Source organism: Sorex fumeus, unplaced genomic scaffold (assembly GCF_029834395.1).
Source record: "Sorex fumeus unplaced genomic scaffold, SorFum_2.1 ptg000019l, whole genome shotgun sequence".
NCBI lineage: Eukaryota > Metazoa > Chordata > Mammalia > Eulipotyphla > Soricidae > Sorex > Sorex fumeus.
The window spans coordinates 7,370,403-7,398,391 of record NW_026606076.1 but is presented as its reverse complement, the minus strand read 5'-3'; the positions used below and the strand labels follow the sequence as shown (position 1 = coordinate 7,398,391).

The 27,989-nt window shown below is 44.9% G+C and overlaps 1 protein-coding gene across 1 annotated transcript; it reads right to left on the bottom strand.

Moving 5' to 3' along the window:
* Positions 1 to 4,595: 4,595 nt before the first annotated feature.
* LOC130022491 (vomeronasal type-1 receptor 4-like) lies at positions 4,596 to 5,501 on the bottom strand. Its single transcript, XM_056113262.1, has one exon. The coding sequence runs from the start codon at positions 5,499 to 5,501 to the stop codon at positions 4,596 to 4,598; it is 906 nt and encodes a 301-aa protein (XP_055969237.1).
* Between the last annotated feature and the right edge of the window lie 22,488 nt (positions 5,502 to 27,989).

Sequence of the window (27,989 nt, the reverse complement as noted above, 5' to 3'; positions counted from 1 at the left end):
AGTTGGTGGGCGACATAGTAATGCGGGAAGGCAAGCCTCTCCTGTGTCACCCTGTTCGCTCTCGGGAAGCTGGCTCTGGAGCACTGTGCACTGGGTATCCTTCCATGGAGAGAGTAAGTGGGGCGAGCCCCAGGCAGCACAGACACCCGGACACAGTTCATTGCCTGACCCGAGTCCCACCAGGGCACTGCAGGGACAGAAGGACAGAAGATGCTGGACTCGCTCCTCCCCTCCAGCCCTTGGCGGGTGTAAGCAAGTCGAATGAACCAGAGGCAGCCTCCTCTTGGCACATGGATTTCTGGAGAATGAAGGTAGCACCATTGGGGTCCGGGTCAACCCCCAACCCCGACTCCACCCCACCCAGTCCACACCTCTGGATCTGGCCCTATGACTGGGGGAGGGGGTAGGAGGCAGGGGTGGGGAAGTGACAGGAGTTGGGCTGAGGGGGGCGCACAGAGCTCTGCCAGGGGGGCAGTTCCTTCTGGAATCAGACTTCCGTTCCTACACTCGTGGACTCCAAACACGCCAGCTCCCCCAAATGTCAGGGGAAGCCAATGAGCAGTCTCTGTCGGACAGGAGGGAATCCAGTGGTCAACAAGGAGGTCCAGAAGCTGCAGAGTTTTGGGGGGACAGGGCGAAGTCAGGTTTTGGGGGGCTTTATCAGCTCTGAGCTCTAAGTCCTTAATATGGGGTGCAGGGGTGCTAAAACTCCAGCTAAACTTCTTCTCTGGCCCCCAAGAGCAGAGGGGAGACATTTGGGGTCCTCCTGGGAGCTGAAGAAGGAAGGAGATTCCTCTTGTCTGACCGTGAGGCAGTTGCAGAAGATAACTAGGGAGGCTCGAGGCCTCAGCATCATTAGTGTCCCCATGGGGGTGTCCCATCTGTCCCCCCTCCCAGACCCCCGAGACCCAACTGCTGAAGCAGATGGGTCCCAGCTGGGAGCAGAACTTCTGGCAGGGCTGTCTGAAGCCAGCGGCCGCAGGTTCACCTGGGGGACACAGGGGGTCAGTGGAACACAGCCTCTGGGTGCCTCCCACCAGCACCTTTTTCGGGGCGTCAACTTCCTAAGCAGTGCTCAGGGGTTTAGAGGGCCACCAGGGCCATACTTGTATGTGGGAAACACGCGGTGCCATAGATCAAAACTCGGTCTTCACACGTGCCAGGCATCTGCCCCCTCCCCCCTCCTGAGCTGCCTCCCCAGTCCCTGCCCTGGCCCTTATGGCGTTGCCATCCCAGGCTGGAAACTGGAGGCAGCTGGGTGTGCCAGAGTGTTTGTGGTTTCCAGGAAAGGTTCGATCCAGCACACACTCTTCAATCAAGCAATGATGAACGGATGGAGCTGGTGGGCCAATGCCCCTGGTTCTCGGCTCCCTCTCAGCCTGTGTGGGGCAATTCCCAAGTGCTGCTGCCTCACATTCTTCCAGATGTCCCCAGTGAAGCTGAGCACACCCAAGGACGACAATGTAAGCGAGCTCCCTTGGGGCCACTTCTCCCAGCTTGTCACCACCCACCATCCTCCTCTCTTGCCCTCAGAGTGGCTAGATAATTCTGGAAACTCCTGCCTCACACACAGTCGACACGGGTTCCATCCCTGGTATCTCAGACGGTTCCCAGAGCCCTGCCAGGGGTGATCCCTGAGCATTACTACGTGTGACCCGAAGACAAACAATTATTATTAATTTTGTGTGTAGACTATATCTGGCAGTGCTCAGGGCTGACTGCTGGTGGGTTGGTGGGAGCCTACAGGCTACCGGGGATCAAACCTGGACCAGCTGCTTGCAAGACAAGTGCCTCCCCACTGAACTATCTCTCCGGCTCTCTGGCCTCACATAGCTTCATTCTTTTAAAGTTAGAACAGGGTCTTTTTGATGCTCTGAGGAAGGAGAAAGACAGAGACAGAGACAGAGAAACAGAGACACAGAGACACAGAGAGAGAACCTGTTGGTCCCAAGTAGAGCAGACCTCAGATTCAAATGCAGCTATTCGGGTAGAAGGGCTTGTCTCAGCAGCCGGGGGCCAGTTTGATGGCACAGAGGGGAGGCCACTGGCCATATATGCCATTGACCTGGGTTCGATCCCCAGCATCCCACAGGGTCCCCCAAGCACTGCCAGGAGTGAGCCTTGACGCAGTGCCAAGGTGCTTGTAACTGTGATTCAATTAAAACACACAGACACACACACACCCACAAACACTTCTTGAATGTGTGAGTCTCTCTCCTTCCTGCCCCTTAAATATACCTCCAAGGATCGGAATGTTCCCTTTGACTCAAGCCTACTTCCAGTTGATTCTCAGTCAATCATTTTGAAACACTACGCATCCACCTACAACCTCTGTCAGTTTCCCTGCACAAAATTTCTTTGAGCTCAAATCACTGTCTTCCGTCCATAGCTTCTGATCTCTGTGGCACTGCCTAACCCAACCCCTGCTCCATTTTGGTGGTGTGATGCTCAGGCAAGTCATTTTCAGTACCCATCCCCCTCACCCTATGACATTCACTTGTCGTCACTTCTCACTCTGGTTTTGGCCTTCCTCACACCTTCTGACTCTGCTCGCAATAGAGAAATTTGACATCCAGGTTGAAGCCATAGTACAGCAGCTAGATATTTGCTTTGCACGAGGCCAGCTTGGGTACAATCTCTAGCATCCCATATGGCTCCCTGGGCACTGCAAGGAGTAATTCAGGAGTAATACAGTAATACAGCACCAGGAGAAGCCCCTGAGTATCACATGTGGCAAAGAAAGAAAAAAATTGTCAATGGAAATAGGAATAAACTCACTTTTCCCCTTTGCATTTATGTAATTTTTCAGCTACATAGAAGCAAAGCTTGTGCAACATTTCCAAAGTCGGGACAGTCATGAGTGAAACGAGGACAGGATTATTTAAAGAAGAATTTGTTTCTGTCAATTATTAAATGAAGTACAAAATATGCATGTAAGTAATTAACAATGTATTCAAAATAGCATAGGAAAAGGCCTGCAGCAATAACACAGTGGGAGGATACTTGCGTTGCATGCAGCTGTCCTGGGTCCGATCCCTGTACCACATATCCCCTGAGACCCAGCAAAAGTAACCCCTGAGTATGAAGATAAGTATGAACATATCAACTATCCTAAGCTCACTTTATTCCATTGTATCTTCAATAGTATGATAAAGCGAGAAAGAAGATAAACGTTGAAAATTATAAACAGAAGTCTTGATTCACTGTTAGTGAATGACCTACATTGGTTAATAATTGAAACCTCCAAGGAAAACTATGATAACATAAGTGATAAAAGAGTTGCAGAGCTAGAGCATTTTCAACAGTCTTCCTCAGATAAAATAATTCTAATTGGTTCAAGAAATTCTTCGTGAAAAACATTTAAAATGGTAGAAAGATTTGTTTTTGCTTTTTGGGTTACACCCGGCAATGCACATGGGTTACTCCTTCCTCTGCACTCAGGAATTTCTCCTGGTGGTGCTCAGGGCACCATATGGGATGCTGGGAATGGAACCCGAGTCAGCTGCATGCGAGACAGATGCCCTACCTGCCGTGCTATCGCTTCAGCCACATCTATGGAGAATAGTAAAAGACATTTGAAGACATAAAATATTTATGAATCAGAACATCTGGTATTATGATAGAAAATTCTTAACAACATTCAAAACTCTAAAATTTATAAAACAAATCTCCAAACAACCCTAAAATATTTTAATTAAGCTGAACTAGAGTAGATCGTTCTAATTTTCTTTTGTTTATTTTTTGGACCACACTCAGCAGTGCTCAGGACATACTCCTGGCTCTGAACTCAGGGGTCACTTCTGGTGGGCTCAGGGACCCTATGTATTGTCGGGGATCGAAACTGCATCAGCTGCATGCACACAAGATCCTTCCCCACTGCACTGCACCTGCCGCCCTCAGCAGTTACTTTGGTCATTAGGTCATAGGCTCTATCAAAAATACAGAAAAAAAAGCCTTTTGGTATTTCCAGAATGGGGCGCTGTCCCCCCGTAATTTGTCGGTGCTGTGTGTCATCATTGCCTCTCTACTATGAGCAGTTGGGCTTGCTATGGGTCTATGTATTTGGAGAGATACACAGTGGGTTAGAACCCTTGCCCTACACATGTGCGACCCAGCTTTGGTCTCTTTATTAACTGAGGAATGTGCCACATTACATAAATCAGTTCAATATTCTCAGGGATGAGTATTTAAAATTATTATATAAATGAAATAAAGGGGAGCATAGAGCGATAGTAATAGAGGGTAATGTGCTTGTCTGGCATGCAGCCAACCTGGTTGGAAGGCACAGTCAGATGTGAACCTTCTATAGGTGAGTCATTCCATGATGTTTTTTATTGCATCTCGCTGTTCATTGATCTAGTATGTACAGTCAGCTGTGGAGGTGGAGACATGTCCATTTAAGAGGTTATTTTCTTTCATTTTACATCTCTCAGTCTCAGCTTTCCACTTTCCTTTTCCATCCTGGTCATACCTGGTGACGCTCAGGGCTCGCTCCTGGCTCTGTACTCAGAAATCACTCCTAGCAAGCTGCAGATCCTGTGCAAGGCAAGTGCCTTACACAAGTGCTCCAGCCTATCTCTCCAGCCCCACATCACTTAACGTTTCCTGTCCTGAGCACTTTGTGTCAGAGATGGTGTGAGAGTATTCAAGTCTCTGAAGGCAGTGGTTTGTGGGGAAGATTTCCTCCTTTTTAAGAAGATGCAGTTCAGAAAGGCGCCTCTGTGGTTTCTTATCAGCAAGAAAGGACAGATCACTGGATAGCAGGAAGAGACAAAAACAGTGATGTTTCCTAACACTTGTACCTCACGTTTGTATACTATAGAAATGGTAAGGCAGCAGTTGAACCCGTAAAAAAAGCCAAAACAGCTCACTTGGACCAAGATGGTGTGGGTGGCCTTGATCTCTGGAGAGGATGGTGGGCAGAGACTGTGCCTAAGGATGTGCTGGACATTCTTGCGATGGTTGAACAGGAACTTTACCATGTGCACGCTGGTCCAGATCATGAGGAACACACACAGGAAGTCTCTTAAAATCATTCCTCCAAGAATTCCAGACACCACCAGAGTCCCTGTGTCATGTGCCATACAGTATTTTTGGTTATAAACTAGTCCCATTCCAGTAGTGTTGAATGGGGCTTTCATGGAAATGATGACCTGGCTACAGATGAGCATGTTGAGTATCCAGAAGAAGAGGAAGGCAGAAGAAATGCACGTGTGGATGTTTGATTTGAGCCACGCCCACTGAGCATGGTTGTTGGTGATCACGATGGCTTGGAACACACTGAGGAAAGATGTGGTACAGAGGGAAAGGCCCCGGCCCACTCTGGACAAGAACAAAACGGCCTTACAACCAGTGTCGTTCAGAAAATTTCTTATTCCAAAGAAAAATATTAATTCCGGAATCCCGGCAAATAAAACTGTCATCAGGTTGGCTAAAGTTAAGTGGGTAAATATCCAATCTATTGGCTTTGCTCTTTGCAAAAATGTTTTCATGTATATCATGAGCAAGAGCGAATTTCCAGGAAAACCAAATATGAATTGGAAGAAAAATAATACTCCCAAAATCATGTCTTGTAGAACTATTGTGTCCATCGCTTCGTGGTACATTGAATAAAGACCTGCATAAAGTACAAATAACAGATTTGTTGGTGAACCTGAGAGAAATGTCACGAGATGCTGGTGTGAATGTGACTTACACATGACTTCAATAGACTCTGCAAAAGCACTATCATTTTTCAGAAAATAAAGAATTAGTCCAAAAAGTATTTTTAGAGGGTTATCAAAATCACCTAGCAGGATTTGTTGATACCATATTTTTGGTTTTTGATTTTGGGGTCACACCCAGCGATGTTCAGGGTTTACTCCTGGCTCTGCATTCAGGAATTATTCTAGGTGGTGCTTGAGGGACATTATGGTATTCCGGGGATCAGCCAGTGTAAAACAAGCGCCCTCCGTGCTCTACTGTCTCTATGCACCGATTTTTTTTTATTTTTTAAATTTTTTTTTATTAGTGAAACACCATGAGGTACCGTTGTAGATTTACAATTTTTTGTGCTTGGGTTTCGATTATACAATGATCAGATACCCATCCCTCCACCAGCGCCCATTTTCCACCACCATGGATAATATCCCACCCACCCCCATCCCCCCATCCCCCCTGCCTCTGTGGCAGGGCAATCCCCTGTGTTCTCTCTCTCCTATTGGGTGTTGTGGTCTGCAAAAGAGGCATTGAGTGGCAAACATGTTCAGTCCATAGTCTACTTTCGACATGCATCTCCCCTCCTGGGAGGATCCTCCAAACACCCTTTATATGGTGTTCCCTTCTCTATCTGAGCTGCCCTTTCCTCTAGAATGTCCGGCTGGCCACTAAGCTATGGAGTAATCCTCCTGGTGCTGATCTCAGCTATTCTTGGGTATTAATCTCATATTTTGTTACTTTATATCCCCCAGATGAATGCAATCTTTCTATGTCTATCCCTCTCTTTCTGACTCATTTCGCTTAGCATGATACTTTCCATGTTGTACCACTTGTATGTAAATTTCATGACTTCATCCCTTTTCTAACAGCTACATACTACTCCATTGTGTAGATGTACCAAAGTTTCTTTAACCAGTCATCTGTTCTTGGGCATTCAGGTTTCTTCCAGTTTCTGGCTATTGTAAAGAGTGCTGCAATGAACAAACAAGTGCAGATGTCACTTCGACTATACATTTTTGCCTCTCTGGGATATATTCCCAGGAGTGGTATTGCTGGATCAAATGGGAGCCCAATTTCTAATTTTTTGAGAATCGTCCATACTGTTTTCCAGAAGGGCTGAACCAGTCGACATTCCCACCAACAGTGAAGGAGTGTCCCTTTCTCGCCACATCCGCGCCAGCATCGGTTGCTTTTGTTCTTTTGAATGTGGGCCAGTCTCTGAGGTGTGAGATGGTATCTCATTGTGGTTTTGATCTGCATCTCCCTGATGATTAATGATGTAGAGCATTTTCTCACGTGCTTTTTTGCCATTTGGATTTCTTCTTTGAGAAAGTTTCTGTTCATTTCATTACCCCATTTTTTGATGGGGTTGGATGTTTTCTTCTTGTGGAGTTTAACCAGTATTTTGTATATCCTGGATATCAACCCCTTGTCAGATGTGTATTCGGCGAATATCCTTTCCCATTCTGTAGACTGTCTTTGTATTTTGGTCACTGTTTCTTTGGAGTTGCAGAAGCTTATTAGTTTAAGATAATCCCATTTATCTATCTCTGTTTTCACTTGCTCAGTCAGTGGCGTGGCATCTTTGAAGATACCATTAGCTTCAATGTGATGGAGGGTTTTGCCAACTTTGTCTTCAATGTACCTTATGGTTTCTAGTTTGATGTTGAGGTCTTTAATCCGTTTTGATCTTACTTTTGTACATGGTGTTAGGCAGAGTTCTGAGCCCATTTTTTTGCATGTAGCCGTCCAGTAGTGCCAGCACAACTTGTTAAAGAGGCTTTCCTTACTCCACTTCGCATTACTTGCACCTTTATCAAAGATTAGATGATCATATGATTGAGGGGGGATGTCAGTGTATTCAATCCTGTTCCATTGGTCTGCAGTTCTGCCTTTGTTCCAGTACCATGCTGTTTTGATTATTACTGCTTTGTAGTACAGTTTGAAGTTTGGGAGGTTGATTCCTCCCATTTTCTTTTTCCAAGAATTGCTTTAGCTCTTCGTGGGGGCTTATTATGCACCGATTTTTTTCATTTTTCTTGAATTATTTCAGTTGACTATTTTCAGAGAAGTAAATTTAGTATCTTGTTGAATATTTTGAATTGATTATATATTTTATATCAGAGAAGTTATATTCATATGAGTCTTAAATTGATTACTTTTAACTTGACAACTTGAATGCATTTGCGTAATTTGGAATATGTTCCAGAAACTTAAAATCATTTAAATCATTTGTTCTGCCTTTGAGTTTTGTAGTCATGGTGATGTTCAGGGGTAACTTCTGACTCTGCACTCTGGAAGTACGCCAGGAGGCTCTCTGGGGACTCTATGGGGTGCTGGAGATTGAATCCTAGTGTGCCATGAGCAAGGATAATGCCCTCACATATATGAGTGTATATATATGGCCCCCATTCAATCTTTTCAATATTATTGTATCACCATTTTACGTCACATCATTCCGGTCTCTCTCCAGATCCTGTTCTTAGAGTATCATAGGACTATCTGATTTCTCTTCTGAAAATCTCTTCTGCAAATCTGGTTGCAGATAATGTTACAAATAACTCAGGACTATTCAAGTTTTAGGGTCACCCAGACAGGGATCACACAGACAGATCATTTTCCTACCCATATTGCTCCAGCCTCCTGGTGCCCCTATGTGAGCCACCATTGAATTAGACAGGCATGTTCATCACTGTGAGTAGACACAGCACAATTAAGGGCTGCATGAAGACAGAGGGGCTGGATTGATAGCACATTGGTAAGGTGTTTGTTTACGAGCCGGGTTTGATTCCTCCTCCACTCTTGGAGAGCCCGGCAAGCTACTGAGAATAACTTGCCCTCATAGCAGCGCCTGCAAGTTACCTGTGATGTATTCAGATATGCCAAACACAGTAAGAACATATCTCACAATGAAGACGTTACTGGGCCACTCGAGCCAATCGATGAACAATGGAAGGAGAGTGCTACTGGACAGTGGATGAACACAGAGACCCGGATATTGCAAACGGCCGATCAGCAGCACCCTTAAAGGATAGATTCAGTGACAATTTCCTATTCTATTATGGCCTGGACGTGACTGTCTGCTCCCCTCTGGTCCAAACTTGTTTTTCTTAGGGGACTATCCTGATCATGGGGTTCCTTTAGAGGATGAATTTCACACATCTCACTATTCCTATCCTGTCTCTTGGAGTTTCCATGAATTCATAGATAGATTGTTTCAGTGAAGGTCTCAATATTTTTCCTGGATATTGTCCTCATCTCCTTCTCTACCATGACTCACAATTCCCAAGAACTCTTTCTTAGGGTAGAGCATTTGCCTTGCATGTGGGCAACGTGGGTTCGTTCCCTGCATCCCATATGGTGCCCCAAGCACTGCTGGGATTGATTTCTGAGTGCAGACCAAGAGTATACCCTGAATATTGCCTGGGGTGTGACGAAAAGAAAAATGAATAATCCAAGGGAGGAAATCTCAGGCCAATTCTGTGGCTCCAATTTTCCCTTTGTGTGAGGGCCAGAATTCAGGCTGGAGCAGGGTCATGAGCCTGAAGTGTTCTACATTCCATACAGCTATTAGAAAAAAGGATGCTATGAAATTTGCTTATAAATGGATAGACATGGAGAGTATCACACAGAGTGAAAAAAGTCAGAGGGAAAGGGACACACAGAGAACGACAGCACTCATTTTTGGGATTCAAAAAAAAAAACCACAGAGTGTAAGTGTAACAATCATGGACAGTAGAAGAAAGGGCCGGAAGGATTGGTCCATGGCTAGAAACCTGTCTCAGGGCTGGAGGAGAAGGCAATTGGGATAGAGAAGGAAGAATTATGACAATGATGGTTGGAACAGATTGCGCTGGGTGGGAGATGTGTGCTGAAAGTGGGTAATGGGCCAAAAAGGATGAACTCTCAGTATGTGTATTGCAAATCATAATGCTCAAAAGGAGAGAGACAGAGAGAGTGAGAGAGAGAGTGAGACAGAGGCAGAGACAGAGACAGAGGAAAAAGACTAAGGATATTGGTGGTGGAAAAAGCAAACTAGTTGAGGAATGGGTGTATTGAATGACTAATTCCTTCAGAAAGCTTCTAACTTTATCTCACAGAGATTCAGTTAAAACACATACGCATACACACACAAACATGCTGCTGTGTGAGTCTCTCTGTTTTCGCCTCTTAAATACACCCAGGAGGATTGAAATGTTTTCTCTGAATCCAAACCTACTTCCAGTTGATTCTCGGTCACTCATTTTGAAACACTACTCAGTCACGCACAACCTCTGTCGCTTTCCCTGCAGACAAGTAAATTGAACCTGAATCACTGCCTTCCCTCCATAGATCCTGACACGATGTGGCACTGCCTAACCCAACTCCTGCTCCATTTTGGTGGTGTGATGCTCAGGAATGCCATTTTCAGTACCCCCACCCACATCAACCCCTGACATCCATTTATTGTCACTTCTAAGTCTGGTTCTGGATTACCTCACCACATTCTTATTCTGCTCACAACATTGATGTTTCTTATCTGGATTAAAGCCATAGTACAGTGGCTAGTCATTTGCTTTGCACGAGGCCAGCTTGGGTACAATCTCCGGCATCCCACATGGTTCCCTGGGCACTGCAAGGATTAATCCTGAGTGCAGCACCAGGAGAAGCCCCTGAGCATCACCACAAGTGGCAAAGAAAGAAAAAAATTGTCATTAGGAATAAGAATAAACTCATTTTTTCCCTTTGGGTTGATGTAATTTTTCAGCGAGATAGAAGCAAAGCTTGTACAACATTTCCAAAGTAGGGATAGTCATGAGTGAAATGAGCACAGAATTATTTAAAGAAGAATTTGTTTCAGTCAATTATTAGATGAAGTGAAAAATATGCAGGTAAGTAATTAACAGTGTTTTCCAAATAGCATACAAAAGGCTTGGAGCAATAGCACAGCGTGAGGATACTTGCCTTGCTGTCCTGGGTTCTATCCCTGGTACCACATGTCCCCTGAGCCCCAGCAGGATGGATCTCTGAGAACAGAGCTAGGAGTAAGTCTTGAGCACAGTCCTGTGGCCTAAAAGCAAAAAGGAACATAAGGCAAATAGTGTAAGCCTTTAGGGAATTCACAGACATGCTAAAATTTTTTCACTTTAGGAATGAAATGAACATATTGACTTAAGATTGGGCAAAATAAGTCAGATTACCAAATGACAAATGAGCACAGGTTTATTGAAACATCTCATACATAGGACTGGAGTGAGAGTGGAGCGGGGAGCAGTTTACCTTGCATTTGATCCCGGCATTTCATATACTCCCCACAGCACTCCCAGGAGTAATTTCTGAGTGCAGAGCAAGAGTCTCCCCTGAATAGTGCTAGGTGTGACCCAGAATGTAAATCCAGCCAACCAATCATACAACCCAGACAAGGCTAGAGTGATAACACAGAGGGATGGCGCTTGCCTGGCAACTGCTGATAGGGTTTGGCTCTTGGCATCCCTTATGGTGCCGGACCCCACCCAGAGTAATTCCTGAGCTCAAAGCTGGAGTAAACCCTGAGCATCACGGAGTTTGGCCGCAAGAGGAACAAAAAAAATCTTGTAGTACAAAAATATTGTAAGATTAAGGGAGAAACAATAGATCCAAGATATTATAACAAAATCTACAAGATGCCAAACTCACTACTGTAGGTCATAAGTATGAACATATCAAGAATGAATAAGCCCACTTTATTCCATTATATCTTCAATAGTATGATAAAGCAATAAAGAAGATAAATGTTGAAAGTTATAAATTGTTAGATGTCTTGATTCAATGTTAATGAATGATCGACATTGGTTAAGAATTGAAACCTCCAAGGAAAACTATCATTCTGAGGACACAAGTCATAAAACAGTTGCAAAGTTAAAGGATTTTCAGCAGTCTTACTCATATAAAATATTCTAATGGGTCCAAGAAATTCTCGGTCAAAGCATTTTAAATAATAGAAAGATAGCTTTGGATGACAGAAAAAGACATTTGAAGACATAAAATATTTATGAATCAGAACATCTGGTATTGTGATAGAAAATTCTTACCAAAATTAAAAACTCTAAAATTTATAAAACAATTCCCCAAACAACCCTAAAATCATAAATTAAGCAGAACTAGATAAGATAGTTCTAATGTTCTTTTGTTTATTTTTGGGACCAAACTTAGCAGTACTCAGGGCTTACTCCTGTCTCTGTAATCAGGGATCACTCCTGGTTGCCTCAGGGACCCTAAGAGCTGTCGGGGATCAGACTTGAATCAGCTACATTCATGGCAAGACCCCCTCCTGCACTGTCGACCCCAATAGTTCCAATACTGTGGTTATTAGCTCATAATCTCTAAGAAAAATAAACGAAAAGCGGAGTTAGGGAGAAAAGTTAAAAATCAATGAGGGGGCTGGAGCTATAGCACAGTGGGTAGGGCGTTTCTCTTGCACGAGGCTGACCCGGGTTTGATTCCCAGCATCCCATATGGTCTTCGAGCACCGCCAGGAGTTATTCCTGATTGCATGAGCCAGAGTAACATCTGTGCATCATCGTTGTGACCCAAAAAGCAAAAAAAAAATCATGGAGAAATGCATAGATGGGGGGAAGAGAAACAAAAGAAAAGTGAACTCAGAAAAAAAAAGTTTAATCAGAGTGGAAAGGTGAACACAGTTGCTGTGTCAGTGAATGAGTGAGGATATAACATTCTAAGTAACTTGTTCCATCTGTTGCTAATAGAACGAGTTATGCCACTAAAAGTTTAAAAATACCTTTAAATGAAAATGCAGTTTAAGAGCCAAAAAAGGGGCCAGAGTGATAGTCTAGTGCAGAGGATGCTTTCCTTGCTCATGGTGGGTTTGGGATTAATCCCTGGCATTGTGTAGGGTCCCTGCAACCCACCAGGAGTGATCCCTGAGCACAGAACCAGGAGTAAGTCCTGAGCACCGTCAGTGTGGCCCTTTCAAACAACCAAAGTGAAATAAAAGAGAAATTGCAGTAGAATAAAAATTATGACAAAGTATATGGTTCAAACTGTAAAGAAGAAAATCATAAATTGATGGGCAAAGAGTGATAGTACAGTGGGTAGGGCCTTGCCTTTCACACAGCCAACCAGGATTCCATTCCCAGTATCCCCTGAACACGACCAGAGTAATTCCTGCTTGTCTTGCACACAGCTGACCAGTTACCATCCCATAAGGTCCCCCATGCACCAGCAGGAGTAATTCCTGCTAGCAGAGACAGGAGTAACCCCTCAGCATCACTTGGTGTGACTCAAGGCATAAAACAAAACAAAGAAGAAATCAACCCCAACCCCTGGATATCATGAGTATAGGAACTCAGGCGAGCTTAGCATTAGAAAGCGTGTCCACAAAAACAGAATCAGAAAAATAAATTCTTCTCCTTTTTTTGTCATTTTGGGTCACACCTAGTGATGCTCAGGTTACTCCTGGCTCTGCATTCTGGAAATAATCCTGGCAGTGCTAGTGGGACCCTATGGAAAATTGAGAATGTTGGAACCCGTGGCTGGTACGGGCCAGGCAAACTCTCTATTCCCTGCTCTACCTCTCCAATCCAAGGGAAAGAAAATTTTCTAAAGAAAAATCCCTGTCTCTTCCTTCAAGCAGGAGCAGAGACAGGAGGTACTTACTGAGTCTGAGGCTGGCGACGTTGAGGGACCCTCTGCCAGGCTGCGGGTGAATGCCTGTGTGTTAATCCAGGGCTATAAAAACACACTAGTGACTTGGTCCCCAGAGATCCTGTCACTTTGAGCTCAGGAAACTTTCCGATGTGCCCATGGACACACAAATTACTGTCTGAGTTGCAAATGGATCAATTTAGGAAAGTTTTTTAATGAAATTCCCCTCAGGTGTTCACTTCAGAAACTTTCCCATTACATCAGCCTGAGTCCGCAGAGTTCTGCAGGAGCAGAGCAGAAAACAAAGTTGTGATAATTGACTACTCGCAGAGGTATCAAAAGTTCTCATTTCTCTGACAGCCTTTTGGAGAGTAATCGCTTTTCTCTCAGGATTTATTGTGAGAACAACCAAATCTCCACTGAGTTGAGAAAAGAAGGATTCACTTAATCACTTAACTTCCTGTTAGTCATCGATTTGCTCGAGCGGGCGCCAGTAACGTCTCCATTTGTCCCTGTCGCGTGCTAGTGTAGCCCAATGGCATCTGTTCCCTCCGGGAACATGAAGGGCCTCAAACCCATCGGTCATGATCTTGACAAAGAAGTCTGACCATCTGGTAGGTGGGCGGCCACGCGGTCTTTTGACATCCCGTGGAATCCAATCAGTAACAGCTCTAGTCCAACGGTCGTCTTTAAATCTCATTACGTGACCAGCCCATCTGATTTTCGACACCTTGGCAAATGAGACAGCGTCCCTGATCCTTGATCGTCGATGGATGTCAGAACTCCGGATTCGTTCTCTCATTTGAGTGAAACGTGATATTCCAAGCATAGCTCTTTCTATTCTTCTTTGGGAGTCCTGAATAGCATTCTCATCCTGTTTGCGTAGGGCCCAGGTCTCTGAGGCATATGTTAATGCAGGAAGAACAGTGGAATCAAAGAGATGTGCCCGGAGCCGGAGGTTCTTCGTCCTCTTAGCTATTTCTTCAACGTTCTTGAAGGCGTTCCAAGCCGCTCTCTTCCTCCTGCACAGCTCGGGTGCCAGGTCATTTGTCATGTTGACCTCTCGACCTAGGTACACATAGCTGTTGCATTCGGAGATGGTCGTTCCTTTGAGAGCGAATGGGGCATCAGGAACAAGGCTGTTTCTCATAAACATTGTCTTCGTGAGATTCAGCTGTAGTCCTACCTTTCCACACTCACGGTCAAAGTCGGCCAGCATTTGTGCCGCTTGGCTGATGTTTGGTGTTATTAAAACAATGTCATCAGCAAAGCGGAGGTGGTGTAGTTGCCGACCATCTATTTTCACTCCCATTCCTTCCCATTCCAGTCGTCGCATGATGTTCTCGAGGGTGGCACTGAAGAGTTTCGGTGAAATGGTATCACCCTGCCGCACCCCTCTCTTGACATCAACGATCACTTCTTTGTAGAATGGTGAGATCCTGGTAGTGAATCCGCAATACAGCTCACGGAGGATCCTGATGTATTGGGCTTGAATGCCCTGATTGGCTAGGACTTCAATGACCGCTTCCGTCTCAACAGAATCAAAGGCCTTCTTTAAATCAATGAACGTTAAACAGAGCGGCATCTTGAACTCCCGAGAAACCTCAATGAGCTTGGTTATCGTGTGGATATGGTCGATGTTGCTGAATCCTTTGCGGAACCCTGCTTGCTCGCATGGTTGTCCTTCATCTAGTGTTCTGCCAATCCTATTTAGGATGACTCGAGTGAACAACTTGTAGATGACAGACAGTAGGCAGATTGGGTGATAGTTGCCAATGTCATGGATATCTCCCTTCTTGAACAGTAGTACGGTCCTGCTGGTTTTCCATTGGGATGGAACCTTGCATTCAGACAAGTAGCGAGTGAAGAGCCGAGCCAGTGTATTGATGAGTACTGACGGCAGGTTCTTCAGGTGTTCAGGTCTGACCTTGTCTGGGCCGGGTGCTGTTTGTTTCTTTACCGACGAAATGGCGTGTCGGATTTCGGAAGGGAGAACGTTGGGAACGACATATCCATCCTGTGGAATTTGGTATGTCGGCAAGTGGACATGGCTATCGAAGAGACTTGAGTAGAAGTCATAGATAATCTTCTCCATTGCCGTTCTGGAGGATGTGATGGATCCATCAGGACGTCGGAGGGCAGTCATCTTGGTCTTATAGTTGGCGAAGGACAGGCGGGCGTTACGAATACTTTTCCCGGCTTCTGCCGCATCTACCAGTACTTCTGCTCTTCTCTCTTTGAGGTCTTCCTTGATCGCATCTCTGCACTGCTTTGTGAGCTCTGACGTTAGCTTGTGGTTGCCTGAGGCATGCGCCAAACCACGCTGGCGAATTAGCTCAAGAGTTTTCGAAGATAGGCAATTTTTTTGTGGCTATCTCTCTCTTGGCGTTCCTCGCACATTCATGGAGGTGCTGAACCAGTCGATCGTATTCCTCGTCAATGTTGTCAACAATGGCATCTTCCCATGTTGCCGCAATAGTACCAAAGAGTTCCCAGTTGGTGGTCATTCTGGGAGTTCTCTTTTTGAACTTTGCAGCCCTTTCTCCCCGCTCTGTGAAGTAGAATTTTGCACGAAGGAGACGGTGGTCCGATCCCGTTTGAAATTTTGGGACAACAGCGACATCGGTCAGGCAAAACCATCGATTGAATATGATGTGGTCTATTTCGTTGTGGAATCGTCCACCGGGAGACTCCCATGTCCATCGTTTAGATTCTGCCTTCTGGAACTGTGAGTTACCATGAATGGTCTTGGTCGACATGATGAACTCAGACAGTCTCTCACCCTGTTCGTTCCATTCTAGGCCATGGGTCCCGATGTGAAGTTCTTCAGCTGATCTTCTCGGTCCTATCTTGGCATTAAAATCACCCACAATGATCTTGTAGAAGGTGTGGTCTTCTTTATAGAACTTCTCTAGCTCCATGTAGAACTTCTCGATTTCTCTTTCATCATAATGAGATGTTGGTGTGTAGACAACGAAGATAGAAACTGCAGGCAGTGAGCCACATCTATTCAAATGTAAACGTCCGATTCGGGTTGTTAGGCATTCGAATGAATCAATGCTCTTGGCCAAGTTTGTGTTGACAAGGACACCGACGCCTCCAACACCTCTTTTATCGCATGTTCCGAGGAACAATTCTTCTCCAGTGTCGAAAACGGCATGGTGAGATTCGTGCCTTCTTGTCTCGGTCAGACCAATGATGTCGTACCTGATCATTCGCGCTTGTACCATCAGGTCCTCGATGGATGCATCTGATGCTAGCGTACGTGCATTGAAAGTACAGACGATCATTTTTGTCTTCCTTCGTTGTGGCAGCCTAGGTCAGCCTTGAGATTTTGTCGGCCTCTCTTTTCTCATCCTTCTCAGTGCTGCCATGTCGGTGAAGCCTTCAGGGTCAGGTGAATGAGACCAGTTGTAGTTACTGGTTTTGGCATATCGAATACACAACGGATAGCTTGCCAGGCTCTTCCGTGCGGGCGGAATACTCTCGGTAGCTTGCCAGTCTTTCCGAGAGGGATAACCAAATCTCCACTGAGTTGAGAAAAGGAGGATTATAAATGATAATTCTTTTTTATTGAATCAACATGAGACGCAGTCACAAAACTTTCATGTTTAAGTTTCAGTCCTTCAATGATAGAACTCCCATCTCTCCACCAGTGCACATTTTCCACCATCAATGTCCCCATTATCCCCACCCACCCACCCTTCCCACTGCTTCTGTGGCAATTTTCCCCATGTTTCTCTACTATGGGTCATTATGATTTTGCAATATAGATACTGAGGGGCTATCACGTTTGGTCCTTTATTGACTTTCAGCACACCTGTCTCATCCTGGGTGATCCCTCCACTTATTATGAAATCAGGAATCCCCACTGTGTCCCATCAAATTCTCCTCCAGTTCTTAAGAAAGGTTTCCAACTGGAGCAATATTCCTGGCCCATGCCTCTACTGTCCTTGGGTATCAACCTCATAATATGTTATTTTATAGTCCACAAATGAATGCAGTCATTCTATGTCTGTCCCTCGCATTCTGAATCATTTCACTTAACATGATACTCTTATGACTATCCACTTATGAGGAAATGTCATAATTTCATCTTTCCTAACAGCTGCGTAGTATTCCATTTTGTAAATGTACCAAAGTTTCTTTAACCAGTTGTTTGTTTGGCCACTCGAGTTGTTTCCCACTTCTGGTTATTGTGAACAGTGTACAGATCTGTTCTTGGTCATGCATTCAACTTGTCTTTGAAAACTCGATTTATTCAATTGTATCCTCAAGAGTATGATAAAAAATAAAGATAAATGTTGAAAATTAGAAATTGTTAGAGATCCACTATTAATGAATGATTCAAATTAGTTACTAATTGGAACCTCCAAAAGAAAACTATCATGATGACACAATCCACAAAATCGTTGCAAAGTTAAAGGATTTTCAATACTATTACTCCTATAAGATCATTCCAATTGGTCTAAGAAATTCTTGGTCAAAACTTTTTAAACTCGCTGGAAAGAAAGATGGCGGCCGCATGGGAGCCTTGTGGAAAGCAGGTTTGAGCCGGGCTCGGGGGAGCGGCGGGGACCTCATGGGAAGGGGGGCTTTGTGGGCCGTCCCCCACGCCCCACCGAGGTCGCCAGCTGCCCCCCACGAGCGGCTCTCCGGCACGGCCACGGCCCCGGAGGCACAAGGACTTAGCACAGAGAACCAGCCGCTTGGAGCAGAAAAGCAAATGGACTTGTGTTGAACCGCGCCACCAAGCCTGCCCGGAGGGGGAAGGGCGTTGACCGGCCGGCCCGCTCCTCTCTGGAAAGAAAGATGGCGGCCGCATGGGAGCCTTGTGGAAAGCAGGTTTGAGCCGGGCTCGGGGGAGCGGCGGGGACCTCATGGGAAGGGGGGCTTTGTGGGCCGTCCCCCACGCCCCACCGAGGTCGCCAGCTGCCCCCCACGAGCGGCTCTCCGGCACGGCCACGACTCCAGGGCAAAGAAACCAATCTCTTAACTAGCTAACTTTTAATAGAAATTCTTCCAGGGTCAATAAGTAAAATAGCAGAAATTCAAAACCAGGCGGCCGCTATCGCGGCTGCGCGACATCATTTTATTCTTAAACCAAGTTATAGAAAGCAAATCATTTCACAACGCTGTTTCAGCATGTCTGATTGTGGGGGGTGGGTCGTAAATTCTAAACAATAATGGTGCATCTTCTATCGAAATAATCTATCTAGTCAAAGTAGATAGAGTATTAACTAGAACTCATCTGCCTCACAAGAATTGGGAGGGGTGGGAGGTGGGGGTCTATTGGGGTTCGGGGTTAAAAATGAGTATTGGTAAAGGGAAATGTGTTCGGTATCTACATGACTGAGACCTAAACCCGAAAGCTCTGTAACTTTTCCCACAGTGATTCAATAAATAAATAAATTATTAAAAAAAAACTTTTTAAACTCATAAAAAGATGTTTTTGGATGATAGAAAAGACACTTGAATACATAAAATCTTCATGAATCAGAATATCTGGTATTATAATAGAAAATTCTCACCAATATTAAAAACTCTAAAATTTATAAGGCACATCCCCAAACAACCCTAAAATCATTTAACTGAGCATATCCAGATAAGATAGTTCGAATTTTCTTTCATTTATTTTTATTTTTGAACCACACTCAGCAGTACTTAGGGTTTAGTCCTGGCTCTGCACTCAAGGATCACTCCTGGCAAAAATGAAAATTCTTGAGGATTAAAAAAATCAGCCTGAATTTTAATGGAATCTCTAAACCATATATATATACACATATATATGGTTTAGAGATTCCATTAAAATTAATGTGTATTCCATTAATATATATTAATATATAATATATAATTAATGTGTGTTCCATTATTATATATGTGTATTAAAATTTTAATACACATATATATACGTATATATATATCAATGCACTGTCCTCCCATTGTTCATCGATTTGTTCAAGCAGGCCCAGTAACATCTCCATTGTGAGACTTGTTGTTACTGTGTTTGGCATACTGAATATGTCACGGGTAGCTTGCCATGCTCTGCCATGTGGGTAAGACACTCTCGATAGCTTGCCAGGGGCAAATGCCCTACTGTTGTGCTACTAAATGTATTATAAAGAAAAGTGCCCTATCTCTCTGAGAAAATTTTTAAAAACTGAACATTGATAATAACGTTTAAGGATCTTGGCTAATGTTTGGTGTTATTAGAACGATGTCATCAACGAAGCAGAGGTGGTGTAGTTGCCAACCGTCTATCTTCATCCCATTTCTTCCAATTCCAGTCGTCAAATGATGTTCTCCAGGGTGGCACTGAAGAGTTTCGGTGAACTGGTATTGCCCCTGCCAACCTCACCCTTTACGTCGATGATCACTTCCTTGAAGAATGGTCAACTCCACATCACTTAAAAATGTTTTTCTTTAAATTGGATATCCATGAGAAAGATCATTCCAAGGCTGTTCATAGTTGGGGTTCAGTCATACAATGATTGAGCACCCATTCCTCCCCCAGTGTACATTTCCCACCATGAAGATCTTCTGTTTCCCTACCACCATGCCCCGTCCCCCAGTCCCAAACCCCAGGCACTTTCCTTCTTGCTCTCTCTTTCCTTTTCCTTTTGTCTTGAGTGAGACATTTATTATACTGCTGACAAGTTGATTCTTACCTTCATTTGAGCTCTTTTATAGATTTCCATAAACTCCTGTTTTATGCGTTCAGTAAAATTATTTGGAACTCAGTGAATAATGTCTCCATTGCTTTGTTGTCACTATCTCACTTTTGTTTTAAACCTTTTATCTATTTATTGACTTTTGAGGTCACACCTGGCGGTTCTCAGGGGTTCCTCCTGGCTCTGCACTCAGAAGTTGTTCCTGGTATTGCTTGGGAGACCCCATGGGATGCCGGAGTTGAACCAGGGTCAGCTTGTGCAAGGAAACTACCTTACCAGCTGTACTATTGCTGAAGCCCAAACCCTACTGCACTATCATTCTATCGGAGGACTTTTCCAGGGTTGGAGAGATAAACAATGGGATAGAACACTTGCCTTGCATATGGGTAACCAGCTTGGATCTCCAGCACCCAATTACCTGAGGAATGGGTCACACTACGTCCATTGTTTCCAGGGAGCCACTTCAGTACTCTCAAAGGTGAATATTTGAAATCATATTATAAATGAAATAAAGGAGGCATGGAGCAATAGGATCGAGGGTAATGTGCTTGTCTTGAGAGCAGCCAACCCCGGTTGGAGACCCACGCATAGCTAGATGAGCTTCCCATTCTCGTTTCCCAAGAAATAATGGAAATAACATTTCACTTACAGGTGCAACTTTCTACAATGTGCTTTATTTAACTCACAGTTCATTTATCTCAGTCTGTACGGTAAGCTGTGGACTTGGATATGTCGTCCGAATAAGATATTATTTTCTTTTTTTCTACTACAAAATATCTTTACGCACCCTCCATTTTTCTCCCGGTCACACCTGCTGATGCTCAGGACCCATTCCTGGCTCAGAACTCAGAAATAAGTCCTGGCCCTGCACATATGCAGATCATGTGCAAGGCAAGTGCCCTACCCCCTGCGCTATCTCTCCAGCCTCACAAAACGGAAACTTTGCGGTGGGAATTTTCTATCCTGAGCACTTTGTGTCAAAGATTCTGTGAGAGTTATTCAGCTCAGATGGCAGTGGTTTGTGGAGATTTCCTCATCTTTACAAAGGTGCAGATCAGAAAGGGGCCTTTATGATTTTTAAGCAGCAAAAAAGGACAGACCATTGGATAGCAGGAAGAGACAAAAACAGCGATGTTTTCTAACCCTTGTACCTCATGATTGAATGATACATAAACGGTAATACAGCAGTTGATCCAGTAAAAAAAGACAAAACAGCTGACTTGGACCAGGATGGTGTGGGTGGCCTTGATCTCCAGAGAGGATTGTGGGCAGAGACTGTGCCTATGGATGTGCTGGACATTCTTGCGATGCTTCAAGAGGAACCTTACCATGTGCACGCTCGTCCAGATCATGAGGAGCACACACAGGAAATCACTAAAAATCATTCCTCCGTGAAATACAGATGCTGCCAGAGCCTCTGAGACATGGGCCTTCGGGGCCATACAGTATTTTAGGCTAATAACTCCTTCAATTCCAGTAGTGTTGAAAGGGGCCTTCACTCCAGTTATGACCTGGCTATAGATCAGCATGTTGACTACCCAGGAACAGAGGAAGACAGAAGAAATGCACGTGTAGATGTTTGATTTGAGCCACGCCCACTGAGCATGGTTGTTGGTGATCACGATGGCTTGGAACACACTGAGGAAAGATGCGGTACAGTGGGAAAGACCCCGGCCCACTCTGTGCAGGAACAAAACTGCCTGACAACCAGTTTCATTTAAAAAATTTCTTATTCTAAAGAAAAATATTAATTCTGGAACCCCTGAGAATAAAACTGTCATCATGTTCGCAAGTGTTAAGTGGGTAAATATCCAATCTATTGGCTTCTTTCTTTGCAGAAGTCTGTTGACATACAGCATGAGCAGCAGTGAATTTCCAATAAAACCAATCATGAATTGGAAAAAAAATAATACTCCCCAAACCGTTTCCTGTAGAACTATTGTGTCCATCAATTCCTTGTTTGTTCGGTAAAGACCTGCAGAGGGTATAAATAACAGATTTGTTGGTGAACCTGAGGGAAATGTCATGACACGCTGGCATCAATATGTCTAAGATATTCTTGCTCAGTAAAACGTGAAAAATGCTGTCATTTTTCAAAATATGAAGCATTATTCCAAAAAGAATTTAAAGAGGGTTATTGACATCACTGAGGAATAGTTATTGCTTCCATGTATTTTGGTTTTGATTTTCGGGTCTAGCCAGCAACGGCTGTCAGTTACTCCTAGCTTGGAATTTAGGAATCATTCCTGGCATGCTTGGAGGACAGTATGGGATGCCTGGGATCAAATGGCAAGCCCTCTCCACACTGTACTATGTCTCTTGCCTTTTTTTCCATTTTTGTAAAATTATTCTAGTTGAATATTTTCAGTGAAGTAAATTTGGTATTTTTTTGAAAAATTTTTAAATCAGTTGTATATTTCATGTCATAGAGATATATTTAAGTCTTATACAACTGAAATGGATTCTATTTAACTTGACACCTTTAATACATTTACATAATATGTCTATGAAATTGAAAATCATTCAAGTTTTTTTTTTCTTCTTTGGGTTTTTGGGTCTTGTCGGGCGATCCTTAAGATTACTTCTGGCTCTTGGGGGGTGTGGGGGCGACTAAAACCTCATGGGAAAGGGGGCGTTCCGGTCCGTCCTTCACGCCGTAACGAGGTCACCAGTTGCCCCCCGCGAGCGGCTCTCCAGCACGGCCACGGCCCCAGAAGCACAAGGACTTAATGCAGAACCCAGCTTCTTGGAGCAGAAAAGTGAAAGGACTATGCGTTAATCCAGGCCATCATGTCTGCCCGGAGGGGAAAGGGTGTTGGTCCCTTCCACCCTCCTCCCTCTGGAAAGAAAGATGGCGGCCACATGGGAGCCTTGTGGCCACAGGTATGAGCCGGGGGTGTGGGGGCAACTAAAACCTCATGGGAAGGGGGGCGTTCCGGTCTGTCCTTCACGCCCTACCGAGGTCACCAGTTGCCCCCCACGAGCAGCTCTCCAGCACGGCCACGGCCCCAGAAGCACAAGGACTTAATGCAGAACCCGGCAGCTTGGAGCAGAAAAGTGAACGGACCATGCGTTAATCCAGGCCATCAAGTCTGCTGGAGGAGAAAGGGTGTTGCCCCATTCGCCCTCTCTTCTCTGGAAAGAAGGATGGTGGCTGCATGGGAGCCTTGTGGACAGCAGGTATCAGCCGGGGGACTGGGGGCGACTAAAACCTCATGGGAAGGGGGGGCGTTCTGGTCCGTCCTTCACGCCCTACCGAGGTCGCCAGTTGCCCCCCACGAGCGGCTCTCCAGCACGGCCACGGCCCCAGAAGCACAAGGACTTAATGCAGAACCCGACAGCTTGGAGCAGAAAAGTGAACGGACTATGCGTTAATCCAGGCCATCAGGTCTGTCCGGAGGGGAAAGGGTGTTGCCCCAGTCGCCTTCTCCTCTCTGGAAAGAAAGATGGCGGCCACATGGGAGCCTTGTGGACAGCAGGTATGAGCGGGGGGTGTGGGGGTGACTAAAACCTCATAGGAAAGGGGGCGTTCCGGTCCGTCCTTCATGCCCTACCGAGGTCACCAGTTGCCCCCCACGAGAGGCTCTCCAGCACGGCCACGGCCCCAGAAGCACAAGGACTTAATGCAGAACCCGGCAGCTTGGAGCAGAAAAGTGAACGGACTATGCGTTAATCCAGGCCATCAGGTCTGTCCGGAGGGGAAAGGGTGTTGCCCCAGTCGTCTTCTCCTCTCTGGAAAGAAAGATGGCGGCCGCATGGGAGCCTTGTGGACAGCAGGTATGAGCCGGGGGACTGGGGGCGACTAAAACCTCATGGGAAGGGGGGTGTTTCGGTCCGCCCTTCACGCCCTACCGAGGCCACCAGTTGCCCCCCACTAGCGGCTCTCCAGCACGGCCACGACTCCAGAGCACAAAAACCAATTTCTTAACTATCTGACTTTCAGTAGAAATACTTCCAGGGTCAATAAGTAAAATAGCAGAAATCCAAAACCAACATATAATTCTTGAACCCAGCTGTAGACAGCAAATCACTTCACAATGCTTTGTCAGCATGTCTGACTTGGGGGGGTTGGTAAACTCTAAATAATAGTGGTGAATCTTTTATTGAAACAATGAATCTAATCAAAGCAGATAGAGTGTTAACTAGAATTCATCTGCCCCACAGGGACTGGGAGGGGTGGGGGGTGGGGTTTTATTGGGGTTCTTCATGGTAAAAAATAAGTTTTGGTAAAGGGAAATGTGCTTGATATTTGCATGACTGAGACCTAAACCTGAAAGCTTTGTAACCTTTCCCATGGTGATTCAATAAATAAATAAATTAATTAAAAAAAAAGATTACTTCTGGCTCTGCACTGAGGAATTACCTCTGGAAGTGCTCAGGGCACCGTATGGGGTAATGGGGATTGAACCCTTTCCCATCACATGCACGGCAAATGCCCTAACCAAAGTACCTTCAATCTGGCCCCCTTCAAGTAGTTTGAATCATAGGATTGGATGCCCATTTGACATGAAATCATTCTGGCCTCTCGGCAGAGCCTGTCTTAGAGTATCACAGACTATCTGATTCTGTCAATTTCTCTTCTGAATCATTTCTCTCATTCCCTCCAGTGCCCCAAAATGGTTTGATTTGAGAGCCCTGACCAGTGAGACTGGTCACTCGAATGCGACAAATACATCAGGAGTGCCCAAGCTTTAGGGTCACCCAAACAGGTAGTGTAAAGAGGGGCCTTTTGTTCATCCATATCGTTCCAGATTCCTGGTTCCTGTCATCTGAGCCGCAGTTGAAGCAGACAAACACGTTCAGCACGGTGAGTAGACACGGCACAATTAACAGATGCATGAAGACAGAGACCTGATATTTCACATAGACAATCAGTGACAGCCTTAAAGGATAGATTCTGTGACAATTTGCTATTGTATTCTGGCCAGGAATGGCTGTCTGCTTCCCTCTGGTCTAAACTTGTTTTCCTTAGGGGACTACCCCGACATTGAGGTTTCTGTTAGGGAGTCAATTTCCCACAACTTAGTATTATTACCAAAGTGTCCTGCCGTGCCCATGAATTCATAGGTTTTTTGGTTAAGGTCTCAGTATCTATCCTGGACATTATCTTCATGGACTTCTCGACGATGAGTCACAACTTCTCAAGAAACTTTCCTGGGGTAGGGCATTTCCTTGTAAGCGGCCAACGTGGGTTCGATCCCTCACATCCTAATTAGTGCCCCAAGCACTGCCAGGAGTTTTTTCTGTGTGCAGAGCCAGGAGGAAGGCGAGAGCATTGTCTGGTGTGGCCCCGAAAATGAACACGAGAGATACAATTCTGGGGAAAAACACTGAGGAAAAACAAAGCAAACAACTTTGTGTTGGAGCCTTCTTTGGTCCACACGCCATACAGCTGTTAGAAAAATGAAGTTCTGAAATTGCTTCTAAATACGTGGATATGGAGTGTATCATGCTGAGTGAAATATTCAAAAGGACAGGGACAGAATGACTGCACTCTTGTGGGATATAAAAACATGGTATAAGTCTAAAGGCAATGACAGTAGATCCAAGGGCCAGGAGGATAGTTGCTGATTGGAAGCCTGTCTCTGGGCTGGGGAGAGGGCAATTGGTTAGAGAAGGGACCACTATGACAATTAGGTCTGGAAGGGATCACTGTGGGTGGGAGATGTGTGCTGAGAGTGGGTAAAGGGACAAGCTTGATGGCTTCTCAGTTAGCTCCAGGCGCCAGAGCAGATGGCTTGTTGCAGAAGGCCCAATAAAAAAGAAAGGGTTAAAAATCCAACTAGAGGGGCCGGAGAGAGAGCACTGCATGTAGGGCACTTGCCTTGCATGTGGCCAGTTCTTCTTGGTACTGGGATAAATTTCTTAGCTCCGTGGGGGGTGTGCGTGGGCACTAAAACCTCCAGATAGAAAGTCAGAGTCCACGGAAATAAATCCTGTGTGAATCAGCAACGGGCTGCAGTGATAGCACAGAGGGTAGGGCGTGTGACTTGCACGCAGGCCGACCTGAGTTCGATTCCTCCATCCCTCTCAGAGAGCCCGGCAAGCGACCAAGAGTATCCCACCCACACAGCAGAGCCTGACAAGCTCCCCAGGTGTTTTTGCTATGCCAAACAGTAACAAGTTTCAGACTGGAAATGTTAATTAATACAATTAATACAATAGGTAAAAGTTAAAGGATTAGCAGCATAAAAACTACTATAAAACAATAGCAATTGGTGCAAGAAATTATTCGTCAAAACTTTTTAAACTCGTAGAAACATTTTGTTGGATGACAGAAAAAGACATCAGAATGCATAAAATATTTATGAATCAGAGCCTCTGGTATTGTGATAGAAACTTCTTACCAAAATGAAAACTCTAAAATGTATAAAACAAATCCCCAAACAACCCTAAAATCACTTAATTAAGCTGAAGTAGATAGGATATTTCTAATTTTCTTTTGTTCGGTTTTTGAACCACACTCAGCAGTACTCAGGGCTTACTCCTGGCTCTGTGCTCAGAGGGCAGGTGGGATCAGGGACCCTTTGTGCTGTCGGGGATTGAACCTGCATCAGCTGCATGCACGGCAAGAGCCCTCCGTGCTGCACTGTGGCTGACACCCCAATAATCCTAATTACTTGTTTATTAGATCATAGGATCTAAGAAAAATACATAAAAAGGCATTTGAGAGAATAGTTAAGTGTCAGTGAGAAATATATGAAGGGTTGGGGAGAAGAGCAATAACAAAAAAGAGAACATCAGAAAACAAAGTTTAATCAGAGTGGAAAGGTGAACAGAGTTTCTGTAAAAGTGATGAATGAAGATGTAAATATTCTTAGTAAATTGGTATATTTGTTAATATTAGGAGTAATTTTGGCCACCATAAATTTTTTAAAATTTTTTTTTATTAGTGAAACACCATGAGGTACAGTTGTAGATTTACAATTTTTTGTGCTTGGGTTTCGATTATACAATGATCAAATACCCATCCCTCCACCAGTGCCCATTTTCCACCACCATGGATAATATCCCCCCCACCCCCATCCCCCCATCCCCCCCTGCCTCTGTGGCAGGGCAATCCCCTGTGTTCTCTCTCTCCTTTTGGGTGTTGTGGTCTGCAAAAGAGGCATTGATGGCCACCATAAATTTTTTAAAAATGCTTTTAAATGAAAATGCAGATTAAGAACAATAAAAAGGGTCAGAGAGATAGTCCAGTGCATAGGGCACTTGCCTTGTTCGTCGTTGGTTTGGGATTAATTCCCTGCATCGTAAAGGGTCCCCAGAACCCACCCGGAGTGATCCCTCAGTACAGAGCCAGGAGTAAGTCCTAAGCACCGCTGGTGTGGCCCCCAAACAACCAAAGTTAAATAAAAGGGAAAGTACAGAAGAATACAAAGCATAGCAATTTATATGGTTGAAACTGCAGGAAAAAAATCATAATTTGATGGTGCTTGTGTTTCACGCAGCCAACCAGGATTCCATCCCCAGTATCCCCTGCGCACAACCACGGTAATTCTTTCTTGCTTTGCATGCAGCTGACCAGTTACCATCCCATAGGTTACCGCAAGCGCCACCAGGAGTAGTTCCTGCATGCAGAGGAAGGAGTAACCCCTCAGCATTGCTTGGTCTGACTCAAAAGCAAAAAACAAAACAAAGAAGAAAAAAAAACCAGAATATCATGAGTATATAGGAATGTGAGTATAGGAACTGCGGGGAGCTTAGCGGTAGAAAGTGTTTCCCACAAAATCAGCATCAGGAAAAATAAATTCTCCATTTTATTTTCTTTAACTTTTTGGGTCACACTGGTTAGTGTTTTAGGCTTCACCAGGCAGTTGACCCTTTCTGTATAATCTTTGTCAGTGGCCAGCGAAGGCCCCAGCGGCTGTCCCCCTCACCACCGAGTTCCTGGGAGTCTCAGTCCACTCCCTCAGCCAGGTGGCCCGTGACATGGGGCAGACGGAGGGGGAAACAAGGGCCATGCCAGTTGATTCCTGACTGCCCATCAGGCTCAAGGGC

Coding starts and splice junctions, on each gene's coding strand:
- LOC130022491 (XM_056113262.1), bottom strand. CDS start 5,501: ATGATATACATGAAAACATTTTTGCAAAGAGCAAAGCCAATAGATTGG.